The sequence below is a fragment of the Colias eurytheme genome, chromosome 2 (genome assembly GCF_061535395.1).
Source record: "Colias eurytheme isolate Ceu_HAF_F1 chromosome 2, ilColEury1 Martin Lab GWU primary, whole genome shotgun sequence".
NCBI classification, from domain to species: Eukaryota; Metazoa; Arthropoda; class Insecta; order Lepidoptera; family Pieridae; genus Colias; species Colias eurytheme.
The window spans coordinates 12,732,810-12,747,597 of NC_142981.1; the positions used below are offsets into that span (position 1 = coordinate 12,732,810).

The following is a 14,788-nucleotide window of genomic DNA, read 5'->3' on the forward strand; positions in this document are numbered from 1 at the left end:
GAAGACAAACCCATATACACCTCAACAGAATGGGCTTTGTGAGAGGTATAATAGATCAATTGTTGAAAAAGCTAAATGTCTCTTATTTGATGCTAAATTTGATAAAATATTATGGGCAGAGGCAGTTCAAACTGCAGTATATCTGAAGAATAGATCTCCAGCTGCGGGTCTTCAGCATCATACCCCGTTTGAACTATGGACTGGAAAGAAACCAGATGTCAGCCATGTGCGAGTTTATGGCAGTTTAGTTATGACTCACATACCTAAAGAAAGGCGATTGAAGTGGGACAGAAAGTCAAAAAAACTATTTTTAGTTGGATACCCTGAAAACGTCAAAGGGTATAGACTGTATGATCCTGAATCACGCACTGTTTCAGTGGCAAGAGATGTTGTGGTCATGGAACCGGAAAATGACAGTATGACAACACAGGTGATAGTGCAGGAGAGCACTAAGGAACAGCAGGATTCAGTGGGGGATCGACAGTCAGACAAGTCTAGTGATCATGAAGAAGATGTGCACTCACATTATCATGACAAGACTTTTATACCAGATGGATCCAGTTCAGGATCAGAGGATAGTTTCCAGGAGTCAAATTCATTTTCGCCAGATGAGTCAATGATTGCAAATTTACCTTCCAGTAGCATTAAAATTCCAGAGAAACGTGTAAGGAAAAAGCCAGAGTACTATGGTAGGGCTAACTTATGTGCTAATGAAGTGTCAACCGATGAGATCTCTTTGAGTGATGCGATTAATGGTCCAGATAGTGTGCGGTGGCAACAAGCAATCAAAGAGGAGTTGCAATCATTTAGTGATCGAGAAGCTTGGGAACTCGTAGAAAGGCCAGTGAATAAAACAATAGTGAAGTGCAAGTGGGTTTTTAAAATTAAATATGATTGTGAAAACAAAGTGAGATATAGAGCGAGACTTGTGGCGAAGGGTTTTACACAAAAAGAAGGTATGGACTATAAAGAGACCTTTTCACCTGTTCTCAGATATTCTACTTTGAGACTTTTGTTAGCTTTAAGTGTAGATAAGAACCTAGATTTAATACACCTTGATGTACCTACTGCCTTTTTAAATGGTTCATTAGATGAATGTATCTATATGGAAATACCAGCTTGTTCAAATATGCCTAATTGTGAAAATAAAGTACTTAAATTAAAAAGAGCGATATATGGTTTAAAACAGTCAGCCAGAGCTTGGTATAAAAGAGTGGAAGTTTGTTTGTTAGAATTAGGTTACACCAAGTCTCAGTATGAACCTTGTTTGTTTATGATTTGTAATGGAAATGTTAGAGTATATATAGCATTGTTTGTAGATGATTTTTTTGTGTTCCATAATAGTAAAGAAATATGTGATAAATTAATAAGTAAATTGACAACAAATTTTAATGTAAAAAATTTAGGCCAGTTGAAGCGTTGTTTGGGTATGAATGTAACTGTTAAAGAAGATTCTATTACTATAGATCAGAAAGATTTTGTAGATGTAATTTTAAAAAGATACAAAATGGAAAATTGTAAAAGTTCAGATACTCCAATGGAAAAGAATTTAAAATTAGATAAATCTAAATCTATTTGTCAAACATACCCATATCAGCAATTACTAGGTGCGCTAATGTATTTATGTGTTTTATCTAGACCTGATATAGCATATGCAGTGAGTTTCCTCAGTCAATATAATAACTGCTACGAAGAGACTCACTGGAAACATTTAAAAAGAGTTTTAAAATATTTAAGTAAAACTAAAGACTATGGATTGAAATTTGTAAAGGGAGAAAGTTCGTTGATTGGCTTTGTAGATGCAGATTGGGCATCTTGTTCTATAGATAGGAAGTCCTATACAGGGTTTATTTTTAAAATGTCTGGATGTGTAATATCCTATGAATGTAGAAAGCAAAAAACTGTTGCATTATCAAGCACGGAGGCGGAATATATGGCCCTCTCTGAGGCATGCAAAGAGGCTGTATATTTAAGAAATTTAATTATTGAGATAAGTGGAGGTGAAATTGTTAATACACCTGTCAATTTATTAAGTGATAACCAAAGTTCACAGAAATTAGCATGTAACCCATTGTTTCATAGAAGAACTAAACATATAGACGTTCGGCATCATTTCATTAGAGAATGTATTGTTAAAGAGTTGGTTAATATTTCTTATATACCTACATCTGAGATGCCAGCCGATATCCTAACTAAGAGTCTCTGTAGTGAAAAACATTATAAATTTATTAAAATGTTAGGTTTGTCAAGAATTTAATTGAATTGAAACTTTGATTTTGTTGTTATAAATATAAATTTTTGTGTACATTATTTTGTTAAGTGGGGGTGTAAAATTTATTGTTTATCTGTGGTAACAAAATATTGTCTCTGTGCAAACTTGCGTCATGTGTGTACTCTTCCTTATACTGAAATTAAAGATGTCTGACCGCTACCATACCTGTGTTTTATTAGTTGATATGTTTCACTCACTATTTATCATGACCTGCACTCCAGGTCATTTAGAAGAGGTGAATGCTGCTTCTTCTGTCTAATTTAATTCACTTTACCTGCACCGGCATATGCACCATCTAAGTAACCACCGTTTTCCCACATATTAAAATTATTAATAAACGATAGCTGCAAACCGAATTATTACCAAGTGAAATGCCTATAGACTGGGTACATACTTAAATGCTCGGTTATTATTTAATATCTATATTCTGTATATGTACTTCGTTACTAAAACAATATATGTTCCGATTTTAATTCAATATACCTAATAAAATCGGAATGTAATATAATATGTATATATCTGTACCCTAAATAATATAATACATATTATACGGCAAAATTGTAACCAAACATTAATTGGTTCATTATTTATTCTTATTTAAGCAACAACAACTTATCATATGATCCTTAGGCACAAGGAAGATTTGTTTATTTATTCGTTTGTCCGTCTCTCTTTCATATCGCAATAAAGCGATTTATGATATATTTTTGGGTGATAGTTTAGAGGCTAGAAAGTGGCAGCCTTTTTTATAGCGCATTGAATATATTTAATTCATACAGATACATAGTTACAACGTTAAGGTTCATAATTATCAATTATTTAAATACCAACTTTTGGGTATAAACCACTCTGACAGAATTATAGTCTTAGTGGAGCTTGCTCTGCAACAGTACAATATCATTACTATACTGTGCCATTGACTTCTATTGAACCGCTTTTAGCTTCACCTGTATGTTCGTATGACTGTATGCAACCGAATCTTTTCGATTCGCTTATGACCTACCCAAACCGTACAGATTTAACTTCAGTGACAATATTACAACAATTTATTGACAATACAATAATGAATATTTAGTAAAGCGTGATTAATAATGAATTACTTTTTTTTATACTTCTTATTGTAACCTCAACACACACGCGGTGTTGTTCATTGTATGATTATTACATTAATAACACATAGGTATTTAAAATTCAATTAATGTAACGAACCTAAAACGAATCAAAATGTATCATTTTGTTGATGACTTTTTTTATTTGTTACTTATGATAACATTTGTATTTGTATTGCTGACAACTTAATAGCCACTTGAAAAATAAAAAGAATATAACTTAATGACAATAATAATGGCTAGACATTAATCACACATTAATGGTCTGAAAATAAGTAGTTGGATACATATTTTTTTAACTGTACAATGTTAACTGTTACAATCAGTAATACAAATTTAACTGTAACAATCAGTAATACAAATTTAACTGTAACAATCAGTAATACAAATTTAACTGTAACAATCAATAAAACTTGAATTTACAATATTCAATTTTGCATTTCGAAATCAATACCACTATACCACCTCAATATTGTAGAGATTAATACTTGGAATTTATATTCTGACTAAGGCACGAATGGTGGCCTTTTCGCGATAATACATTTTTTTTTTTGCTTTGACAAGAAATCTTTACCGTATTTCTTAATTGATAATCTTTTATTCAATCTAGTACGATATCCATTATTTTTTCGCAGCGGTGTTAATGCATTAGGTGCGATATTTAATGTTCAAAAGATGAGCTCTTAAAAGATGTATTACGTAAGTACCTACTTTATGAATATGAAATCAGACCAGTCTTACAAACCACCATTAAAACTTGGATTTTATATGAATTACTACGTTGTAAATCTTATTAAATTCTTAATAACTTTTTAAACTTGTAAATAAAATTATTAGTGTATTGACTTTTATAATACTATTCACGGTGATGTTTGTGTTGCTGATTTTCTCGTCTATTAGAAAATTGGTGTTTTTTAATTAAAAACAGTCGTTATTAATATAATAATAACTAGATGCACATGGTGTATGATTTTACCATGGTTCTTACATATACCTTGCATATACCAATATTTGCGGTATGATGTGGTTATGATCCATTTTTTATTTTACATTAAATGTTCGTCTTGAAATTGACCTTTATTATCTATCTAAAAATTTTTAGTGTATCTTTGACAGGTTGTTTGTCACTATACACTATCTATCAAAGTAATCTTCTACTATATAAAAATAAGTCGGGTTTTCCTTCCTGACGCTACAACTCCAGAACGCACGAACCGATTTCCACGGCTTTGCACTCGTTGGAAAGGTCTCGGGCTCCGTGAGGTTTATAACAAGGAAAAGGTGTCTCTGGTGCGAAACGGACTTCGCCAGGTTTGCTAGTTATTAACAATTAACGATTCATATTTTATGCCAACTGTCTATTGTCCAACTTTTGTCTTTCACGGTATATTATTGTATAAATTACGTAAAAGTCGTTTTCAACGTTCCAACAGGTAATGATTAACAGTGTGTTATACCTAACCCCAAACCGGGGTGCTACATTTCCGCTGAGAGAGTGGTGTTATGCTACTGCTACGTTCCGTTTAGAAAGCTTCTACATACCCGCAACGTTCCCGCGCAGGGAATTGTCGCGTCCTTGCCACGTTCCGATAAGGAACCTCATACGCTCCTACATACCGCTTAAGACCCATCTTCAGTAGTACTACCACATTGCTACGATTGCCGCTGAGGAAATCCTTCTACGTCTTGCTTGCTTCGGCTCCTTAATTCCTGTTGAAGGAATTCAGCGACCAACCCTAAAGACACCCTACCGCCTAGCCTTCGCAACGAGACGCGCACTCCATCTTACGTCCACCTATATCAGTAAGAGCCCTACCAGAGGGTTTGGACCTAGGCACACCACGAACCTTATTGTTACTGATATTTGTATTTTATTTTATTAAATAACTAAATTAATTGCCAACTGTATGGTGAGTATCTAGTTCTTATTATTATTTTTTTTTGTTTCCACCTCACCTACAACGCCACATAGTATATACATACAATAAAAATGAATAGCCAAATATGTTGCTAAGTGTAAAACTCAAACCTCGGCACGCAGCGTTATCGGCTCGACCAATTCGGATAATATTCATGTTCCAATTCGTTTAACGAACCGATAAAAGGCGAAAGAGCATTACAACGTCTGCCAGGTGGGTAGTTTGAAATAATGAATATTGAGACTACTCTGTATGTCTCTCATTCCATTTATTTTTGTTTTCGAATATTCATTGTTTTATTACCTTACCCTGTTTATCATTATTATATTATCACTTAACCTGTCTAACTTTATAGTTGTCGGTTAAATGTGCAATACCTATCGCAGATATTTTAGGTATTGTTATCATTATGATTATTATTTCGTTGTTTAACAAAATCTGCTATGTAATTATGAAAATATTAAGTCACTTTTAGATAAGAATAATAAAATCTACTGTAAATATTTTAGTATTTACTGTATGCTCTTAAAAATTGTATTATTCCATTTTTTATTGGGATATCAATACTAACCGTAAGTAATTTCGAAGATACAATCTATCTTACGAACAATACTTCACTGTGAAATGGTGACGAACTATCACTTTTTTTTTTAAGATCGCGTATTTAAGTGCATGAATTCGCAATATGGGCATCACCCAAAATATAAACATTTTATACGAGCATCACCCGAATCACATCACTACAGGCATCACCTGTATTGTAATTATATTACGACTACCAGGCATCATTTGGTATAAAATTACAAAGTACACACGGGCGTCACCCGATTTTTGTTTTTGCACTACCAGGCATCATCATCATCTGGTATAACATTACAAAATACACACGGGCGTCACCCGATTTTTGTTTTTGTACCACCAGGCATCATCTGGTACAACATTATAAAATACACACGGGCGTCACCCGATTTTTCTTGACCACCAGGCATTATCTGGTAACACAGTACAAATTACGTACACGGGCGTTACCCTTTTTAAAGTGAAACTTTTATTACATCGTCTCAAACTTTTTGGTCTGTGTAGCGCATGTCGCGTGACGGTCAGCTGCCGAGTAGGTATAAAGCAGTGTTTGGAACCGTTCGAACAGTTTCACTTTTACCGTGGTTTCATAAAACCACACAACATTTTTTTTGTCAGGCTTCATCTTGTAACATTATAGCTTAACAACAACAACTTTAGAAATCCCTTGTCGTGGTCCACATCACCATCGAAACACATACATCAACTTACACGAACTTCCATAATGTTACTACATAATATATTAGCCTGTCCAGGAAAATTACGTTCCTTGCATGATAACCATTAATTAATTCTTTATGCAATAATGAATAATCTTAAATAATACTCATGCAACTTCACATCGAGTAATTAAATAAGATATAAGTGGGTATTTGGTATAATTATATTTTTGTAACCAGACAAATCTATTCTGAGCTGATAGGGAATCGAACCTTCTTAGCTCATTTAATCATGTTTAACCAATCCTTTAAGCAGGTTTTTACATATCAGTATCAATAAATTTATATGTAAACAAATGTCCCAAAATAATAATCTACAGCCTCGACTAAACAAAATATCACATTTAGTCTCGCATAACGCAGTTACAGTCCTATGCATGACTACGTGAGTACATATACTGGACGACGCTAGCTGTATGCCCGTACACTGTACAGTGTATTAATTATCAAACAGGCACCATACACTCGAGCAATAAAGACAGCCCGCGTATGCATTGGTATAAGTGTAGTTATGTATACGAGAAACAATTGACAACACCTACTTTATCCTTCTGGCTACATTTATTTAAGAGGTTTTGCTAAATCTTTATGTAAACGAAACCTTCGTTTTCTACGGCGCGGAGGCCGAAGGCCTCTCGAAAGGCACGCACATGTTATTTATCTACTTTGTGCGGATATTTTTTTTTTATGTAAGCGGCACAAAATATCATAATGAAAATAGGTATGTGTGTATATTATTATTAACTTTAATATTCCCTTCGATGTAACTCGACTGTGGATATAATTAGTTCAATAGTTATCACAGCACACCTATTTCCTCCCTTTTTTTGTTTTGTAATTTTTTTTTTATTATCAAAAAAAATTACTTACATTTATTCCCGATTTACCTCGTCGCCAAAAATGTAGTGTATGTCCTTCCCTATTATCGGCTCTTAGACGCACACGACCTCTCACTCCGACCGCCTGCAGCCAACTGAGCTGTGTGAGCGGTGTCACCGTTGCACGTGCGCAAGAGATGACATAATACTTCCCTCTCTTTCACTCACATACACTACACCAAGCCTTGGTCTTAAGCTATTTGCTCTTTCACCCTTAGCCATATAATTTATTATTATATTACTCTTTCTACACAACTTTTTTTCTGTACAATTATTTATTGTAAAATAATTTAGTGGTGGTGGTGGTAATAAATAACGTGTCAAGTTGTTTCAATGATTATTGTGAATTTACCCTTTACACCAATTTTGCATTTCGATATTTAGGTCTTGTAACTCACCAGAAGATTTCATCAGCACCGCATTGCCCCTTCTCTTCAGCTGCTCCGAAGCAACCCAATGCGCATGCGCAGTATCAATCATCGGCTGCGGTCCCCTTGCGAGCTGCACGGCTGCTGCAGTTGCAGCAGTCGCAGCGTCAGCAGCTGCTCCGGCGTCCTTCACTGCTCTGCTGACTTCAGACCACGCGCCCGCTGCTTGTACCCCGAGGGAAGCAGCTGCTCGTGTGCCGGCGAAGAGACTACAAGAGATTATTACTGTAATAACTACTGATAACTTAAGAAGGAAAGATTTATTAGTTGGATGTTGTACTTGTATGAACTAAAAAAAAATTGTGAAGAGATGGATTTCAGCCATAACATTGTTTCAGACTCCTTCAGTAAGGAGATGATATATAAACAATCTTTTTTTGTCAATAGAGAAGCGCATGACCACAATCTCGCCTGCAGATGTTAAGCTAAGATGTGGTGTAAGATGTTATTGTTACAAAACGGATACTTTATTATCCTCAATAAAAACAACCAATTACTTTTTGTATTCCTTCGCTTTTTCTCCTAGCATTGCGACATGTTTTTCCACGGCATCCAAGTACTTCTTTTTATAAGCCGGTGTTAGGTTGTACAAAATACCCTCCTTTTCTTCAGTCGCGGCTGTGAGGGTTCGCAGTTGCTCAGCAATTTGTGGGAAATTGATGGCCAGGTTCCTGATTTGTGAGATTGCTGTTGATGCTTCCTTGGTTAGGTTATGGGTTGGTTGTTTTGCGATTTCCTGAAAAGAACCATATTTTATTACATGTTTTTGTAATGTAATTCAGTACCACTATGAAAACACGAAATGTCATTGTATTAAACTTAGAAATGTTTTCCAGAAATTGTATCGCAATATTGTGAAAACTATGCCATTTTTTACGATGCATTATTCTCTGCCAAGTAATTGAATATAGAATAATATGTTTGCATACTTACTTCTAGCATAATTCGACATTTTGAACCCAAGTCCTTCAGCCTGATCAAAGAGGGTAGTACTCTCCTCTTTAGTTCACTGACTTTATCTCCCGCCGCCCACACGACTCCCGCCAATTTTGCGATGTCGTCCATCTTGTTTTCCCATTCGTCCAACGAGGCTTGCATTTTATGAACACGTCTGTACATATCTTCTATCCGGTAGGAATATTCGTGGATTGATGTTGATTGTAGGTTTGCCTTTAAAAAAATCTATGTTATAAGCTGAGTACTACAAAAATCTGGATAATCTATTCTACACTTTTTATCATCCTTGAAAAAAAAATCGAATTTAGTTATATCTTGACGTAGCTACCTAAATATTGATAGTCTTATAGAAATTACTGTTTTGGCAATGTGAATGGCGTTACTCTTATCTTATTATTAGAAAACGGACGTCATATCGTACTTAGTATCATACTTAGTTATTGATTGAAATAGTATGAAAACTTAAAAACTTACAGAATCAGATACATCACTAGCGCCAGCCATATAATCAAACAGTTTAATTTCCTTTATTGCTTTCAACAATCGTCTCGCTTCTTTCAGTGCACGATGAGCACTCAAATGCTTCTCTCCTCTTGCGAAGTCATCCAAATTAGCTGCCAGTTCTCCGACTAACCTCCTCTGTTTCAATACTTCTTCTAAACCACTCATACTTTCCAAGCTAAGATATTGAGCATCTGTTTCTCTTCTAGAAGCTTCTGTTTTCAAATTGTTAGCAGATGTGAAAAGGTTATGTTCCTTTTCTTCTAGTTCATTTATGGTGGAACCGATAATTCTAGCTTTTTCTATATCAGTCTTTAGGTTTCGTAGGTCGTGGTAGAGGTATGTGGCGTTGTTCTCGAATTGCTTCAAAGCCGGGAAAGGTTGCGGTATCCTTGTTAGTTCTGTGATGTCAGCGCGTTTGTGGAGATCAGCGGTCATAGCTTCGACTGAGTCGAGTAGGGTTTGGGTGCAGTTGTCGCATGCTGAAATTAAGTATATAATCCTAGTCTTTCGATATTATCGGATGCCAGGTGAATGACATGTCATTTTTGATGTGATTTAATTAAACAGTTAGATGAATCAATGAAATCTCTTGTAACGTTGTTTTCAGGCAAAATGTCATAGCATTTGCTTTTCAGTTATATTTATGCAGTATTTATGCTGGCAATAAACAAGCATCAATTATTTTAAGAATATAAACACGCATATCAAAAATTGGTTGTTTGTAAAGTAGGTTTACGATCGAGATGTTTACGTGATAACATAATCTGTGACATAATGCAGTGGCAGCGCTCGAGATGAGACGGGAGATCGGTCCGTCTCTCTCTCGTTATACCTGCGATCGGGCTCGTGAGGTTTTGGTGTGAAACAAATTTCTGAACATGTCACCCGACTAAAACGATTTTAAAAACGTTATCACGTTAAAAAAATTGTGAAGCTGCAAAATACTCACGCGTACACCCCCCATCATCCAAATAATGCCTAGCCAGCTCACACGTATCACACTTATCCCCGCCCACGTGCGGTCTGCACGCGCACCTCGCCCGCACATCGCACGTGCCCGCTACAGCCCCGCGCGGGTCGCACGTGCACGGCTCACACAAACCATGGGTGTTGTGCACCCAGCCGGGTGCACATGACTCGCATGTAGCGCCCGCGTAACCTGGAAATATGAATTAATGCAAATATGCTTTATTGATTTGAAAATACTTCACTACATAGTATAAAACAAAGTCGCTTTTTCTGTCCCTATGTATGCTTAAATCTTTAAAACTACGCAACGAATTTTAATGCGGTTTTTTGTAATAGATAGAGTGATTCAAGAGGAAGGTATATAATTTATGAGGTTTTAGACAAAGCGGGCGAAGCCGCGGGCGGAAAGTTAATAAATACATAAAACAAAGACAAGACTTTACAGAAACAGCAAAGAAGCCTTATCGCTAGATAGCGATCTCTACCAGGCAACCCAAGTATGTTAAATGTTTTGACAAATCATGCAGAATTTTCACGCTATTTAGGTTCATATTATACGGTCGATGTTTCGCTACAAATTATAGAACCTTATATGGATAATGGACTGTATCGTCATAAAAATACGTACTCTACGGGCTACGGCTGTATGATATCTAAGTAATGCGTCCAGAATGACGAGACTAAATGAGAATGTGATTCAATCGATGTTTGTAATCATAATGTCTCAGCCAAGTTTGTATCCAAAAAAGACTAGCAATAAGGAATATCCAGTATTCACTAATGATAACAAATTAATAAATTATTGTAATTTTGAAATTAAATTTTCCCTTTTCAGCATCGATAGTACTCACCAGGTTTACAATAACAATGCAGTCTATTAAGTCCCGGCGCACACGACAGTGCCCTGTTATCACTTGGTGTCGGACAGGCGCAGGGCCGACAGCCACGACTCGGCTCGCCGTAGTACCCGTCCGCACAACGCTCGCAGTGCGGACCTGCTGTATTGTCTGTGCAGTTCTGGAAAAAAATACAACAAAAATTTTGATAGCCTTCATTAATATAAAGATGAAAAAAAAATTGAGGCAAACTGCTATTTTTTTTAATTTACATTGTTGTTTTTACACGAATTTACCAACTCTCCTTAAAACGGAAAATTTTTAGAAGACGTCGTTAATCATCGGTTGAACACACTAGTAGTATCATTAATTCTTGAATGAGGTTGTGGAACTTCTGACTACAATATTTCATTTTGCACTAAGATATACCTACTTAAACACATTGTTGGTGATAGCTAGATAGATAATATAAAGATTTATCAATTTCATGATTTTGCTTTCCTTATAGAATACAATAAAAATTATAGCGGCCAATAAGATTCTCACCATACAATGCCCTGTAGTAGGATGACACAACTCCGAGCGGTTATTACAATCACATTGCTTGGGCACGGTTTCCAAATCAATCAGTATCGTGCCCGCGGTGTGCCAGAGCCGTGGTGGGGAGGGGGGGAGCCAGAACCCAGCGGCCGGTCGGTGGCATGACCCGGAACTGAACCCGGTACCGCACTCACACATCTCGACCCCTGGGGCCGGCGCGCCACGGGATAGACCGGCGACAGCTGTTTCTAGGGATACGTTGAGGAGACTGGAAAAGGGAGTAAAATATTAATATGTGTAGGTTGTCAAATAGGAAAAATTAATGTACCTATGCTTCAAATTTATTGGTTTTTAAGAAATAGACTCAGATTTAAATGTAAAAATTCTTTGTTAAACGAAAATCTGCTAATTGTTTAAGTATGAAATAAGCTCTTTTAAATTTACTCCTGATGATTATTTCCTAAAAAACTTCTTAAGTAAAAATGCGCTCTACAAATTCATTTCCTTTTATTATTTATTATTATTTTTATATCCAAAACTTCTTACAACACAAAACACTTACAGCACATGCAAAGGCTCTCTATAATTAGGCATCCTGGTGGAAACTCTCACGAAGACGTGCTGCAGATCCTGCAGGACCAGCATCAGGACACCTCGGGAAGCCACCGCGTTCCGACCGCGGACCTCCCATAGTGATTCATGGAGGTACACCGCGTATGTACCGTTTATAGCTGGTACTCGCTGGAAATATAAATTATAGTCTACTTTAAATTATGGTTTGAAATATTTTGTGGAATGTTCTAGAAGTTTCAAATATTTAAAATTTTCTGGCAAATTGCAGAAAAACAGTAATAAGATGGGTATTGTGGTTAGCACGTGAGCATTTATTTGAAATGTATGAAAACGGTAAGAACGTGCATACACAAATTCTGTTTACATTAAAGAAAATATCATACCTCATAATGATCAAGCACTAACGACGCTCCATGTATGCTGACTAGAGGGAACTTCGCTAGAGTCTGTCGCGGCAGTGGTTCCCCCCCTTCTTCCTCCACCCGGAACCGCAAAGCCCCTCCATAGGACATCACCCTGTCACCAAGGAAAACTTCGCCAAGTTCCGCGTACACTGGTACCGGTGGCCAGGGGACTGATATCGTGACGTCTGGGTTTCGTGTGTGCACGGCGAGGAGCGATTCTTGTTCCATCTGAAATTTTATTTTGTTGTGTTTGTTATAACGAATGCTGCTTATGTGGAATTTCAAAGAATTTTTTGATTTGTGAAATCATATAGTACATAATGTTAAATGTTGTTGGTAAATTACAAGTGTTTAATGTTAGAATTTACCTGTCGATCCTATAATAGAAAAATTCAACACAATGTGCTGTTTATACCATAATTTCATATTTATTACGTAACTAAAAAAAGTTATTCAACCAGTATTGTTATTAAGGTCCTGATTTTATATTGTTACCAAATTAACATCAAATAAATAAAAAAAGATCATACAAAAATTTGATTATAATCTACATAATAGATAACCTTTCAGAAATACGAAATACCTTTATCAATTTATTCAATATATTATTTACCTATCTATAAGAAACACGAAATCAATGTATCAAGTACATACATTAGCGGGTTCCCCCCTGAGCAGGCGCAGGTGCAGCGGCGCGGGCGCGTGCAGAGCAGCGCGCACCACGTCCGCCTGTGTGCACCGCGCTGCGCGACCGAAGCAGAAGCACGCGGTGCAGCCCGCTGGGTTCGTGTCCGAGAGACCGAACGTGCCGTCGAGACAGCGGTCGCATTTCGCGCCTACTACGTTCTCCTGTTATAACAGGGGATGGAAGACGTATAATTGTAGAGGATAACAAAAGATGAGAAGGTTTTGATAATGCTTTAATTACATTTAAATTAAAAAATTCTGTTTTATAAATTAGATGTTGTATGTGCTAGTGTTGATATCTTTCAACAATTACTGACTGACATTTTAGCTGCGCTTGAGCTGCGCCCAATTTTACATAACATAATCATCGGGATATAAGTAGAAAGGACATTTTTATATTATAAAGTATATAAGAATCCTTTCAAATATTTAAACACATAAGAATTAATAGAAAATACGATCACATATTATGTCACTGATATCTGACGTTAAATTGAACAAAGTCGTTCCCCTGGTGCTCTTACCCCAGGAGAATGACTTCACACTTATACACGTTATACCACCCATACCTTACACGGACACCTGCCGCTATCATCACACTCGCAGACATCAGTACACCTGGTACCAGCGCTGGAACACCTGCAGGGTCTACATCGTGGCCCAAAGTAACCGCGCTCGCAGCGGTCGCAGGAAAGGCCCGTCCAGCCTGGTTTGCACTCGCAGGCACCGGTTATCATGTCGCAAGTTTCTGCAATTTGAAGTTAAAATATGTCGTTAAAATATGAGTATTAAATTTCTCAAGTTATAGTATGTTTTTCATTCATCATGTCATTTTAGAAAATAAGTACTCTATTATCTAAAAGTTCAATCTTTATAATCGAGAAAGAAAACAAATTGAAGCTTATCTAATCAACAGCGAAAACTCTTTCAATTCACATTTTGCACAACCTTACTAATATCACAGATGATATAAAAATAATATGCTAATATTAAAAAGCTTTTTGTCCTTCTTTCACGTTGCGACAGAACCATTTTATTGTTGGAGATAATTAAGAAGCTAAAGAGATACATAGACTATTCACCGCAGTTAAATATCTCATTCCTTTAATCGCGTGGGTGGAAAGCTAGCGTGTTTTCTCAAATTCTCACCCGAGACAGCACCGGGTCCGCACTTGCACGGTTTGCATCCGAACTCCCGTCCCCAGTACCCGCGCGCGCACTGCGAGCACGCCGGCCCGCGGCTGCGCCCGGGGCACACGCAGCGGCCAGACACCGGGGAACAGACTTTGCCGTCCGTACAGGTGGGGCAAGCTGGAATAAATTGTGTAAATCTATATATGTTTAAAAAATGTGTAGCAATGTATAATGGTGATGGTGATGCTGTGACAAAAATTTGATCACGTAAGTGCGTGGA

The 14,788-nt window shown here is 36.7% G+C and overlaps 1 protein-coding gene across 1 annotated transcript in view; it reads right to left on the reverse strand.

Annotated features, from left to right (window-relative positions):
- Positions 1 to 14,788, reverse strand: part of wb (wing blister) — a 145,346-nt gene that overhangs the window by 24,123 nt on the left and 106,435 nt on the right. Inside the window, exons 21-32 of the mRNA XM_090109713.1 lie at positions 14,524 to 14,685; positions 13,944 to 14,122; positions 13,342 to 13,536; positions 12,667 to 12,915; positions 12,273 to 12,451; positions 11,717 to 11,978; positions 11,186 to 11,351; positions 10,315 to 10,524; positions 9,336 to 9,844; positions 8,838 to 9,074; positions 8,402 to 8,640; positions 7,875 to 8,113 (exon numbers count right to left, since the gene is read on the reverse strand). Of these exons, the coding sequence (XP_089965839.1) occupies positions 7,875 to 8,113; positions 8,402 to 8,640; positions 8,838 to 9,074; positions 9,336 to 9,844; positions 10,315 to 10,524; positions 11,186 to 11,351; positions 11,717 to 11,978; positions 12,273 to 12,451; positions 12,667 to 12,915; positions 13,342 to 13,536; positions 13,944 to 14,122; positions 14,524 to 14,685 (2,826 nt within the window). The remainder of the gene's footprint in view (positions 1 to 7,874; positions 8,114 to 8,401; positions 8,641 to 8,837; positions 9,075 to 9,335; positions 9,845 to 10,314; positions 10,525 to 11,185; positions 11,352 to 11,716; positions 11,979 to 12,272; positions 12,452 to 12,666; positions 12,916 to 13,341; positions 13,537 to 13,943; positions 14,123 to 14,523; positions 14,686 to 14,788) is intronic.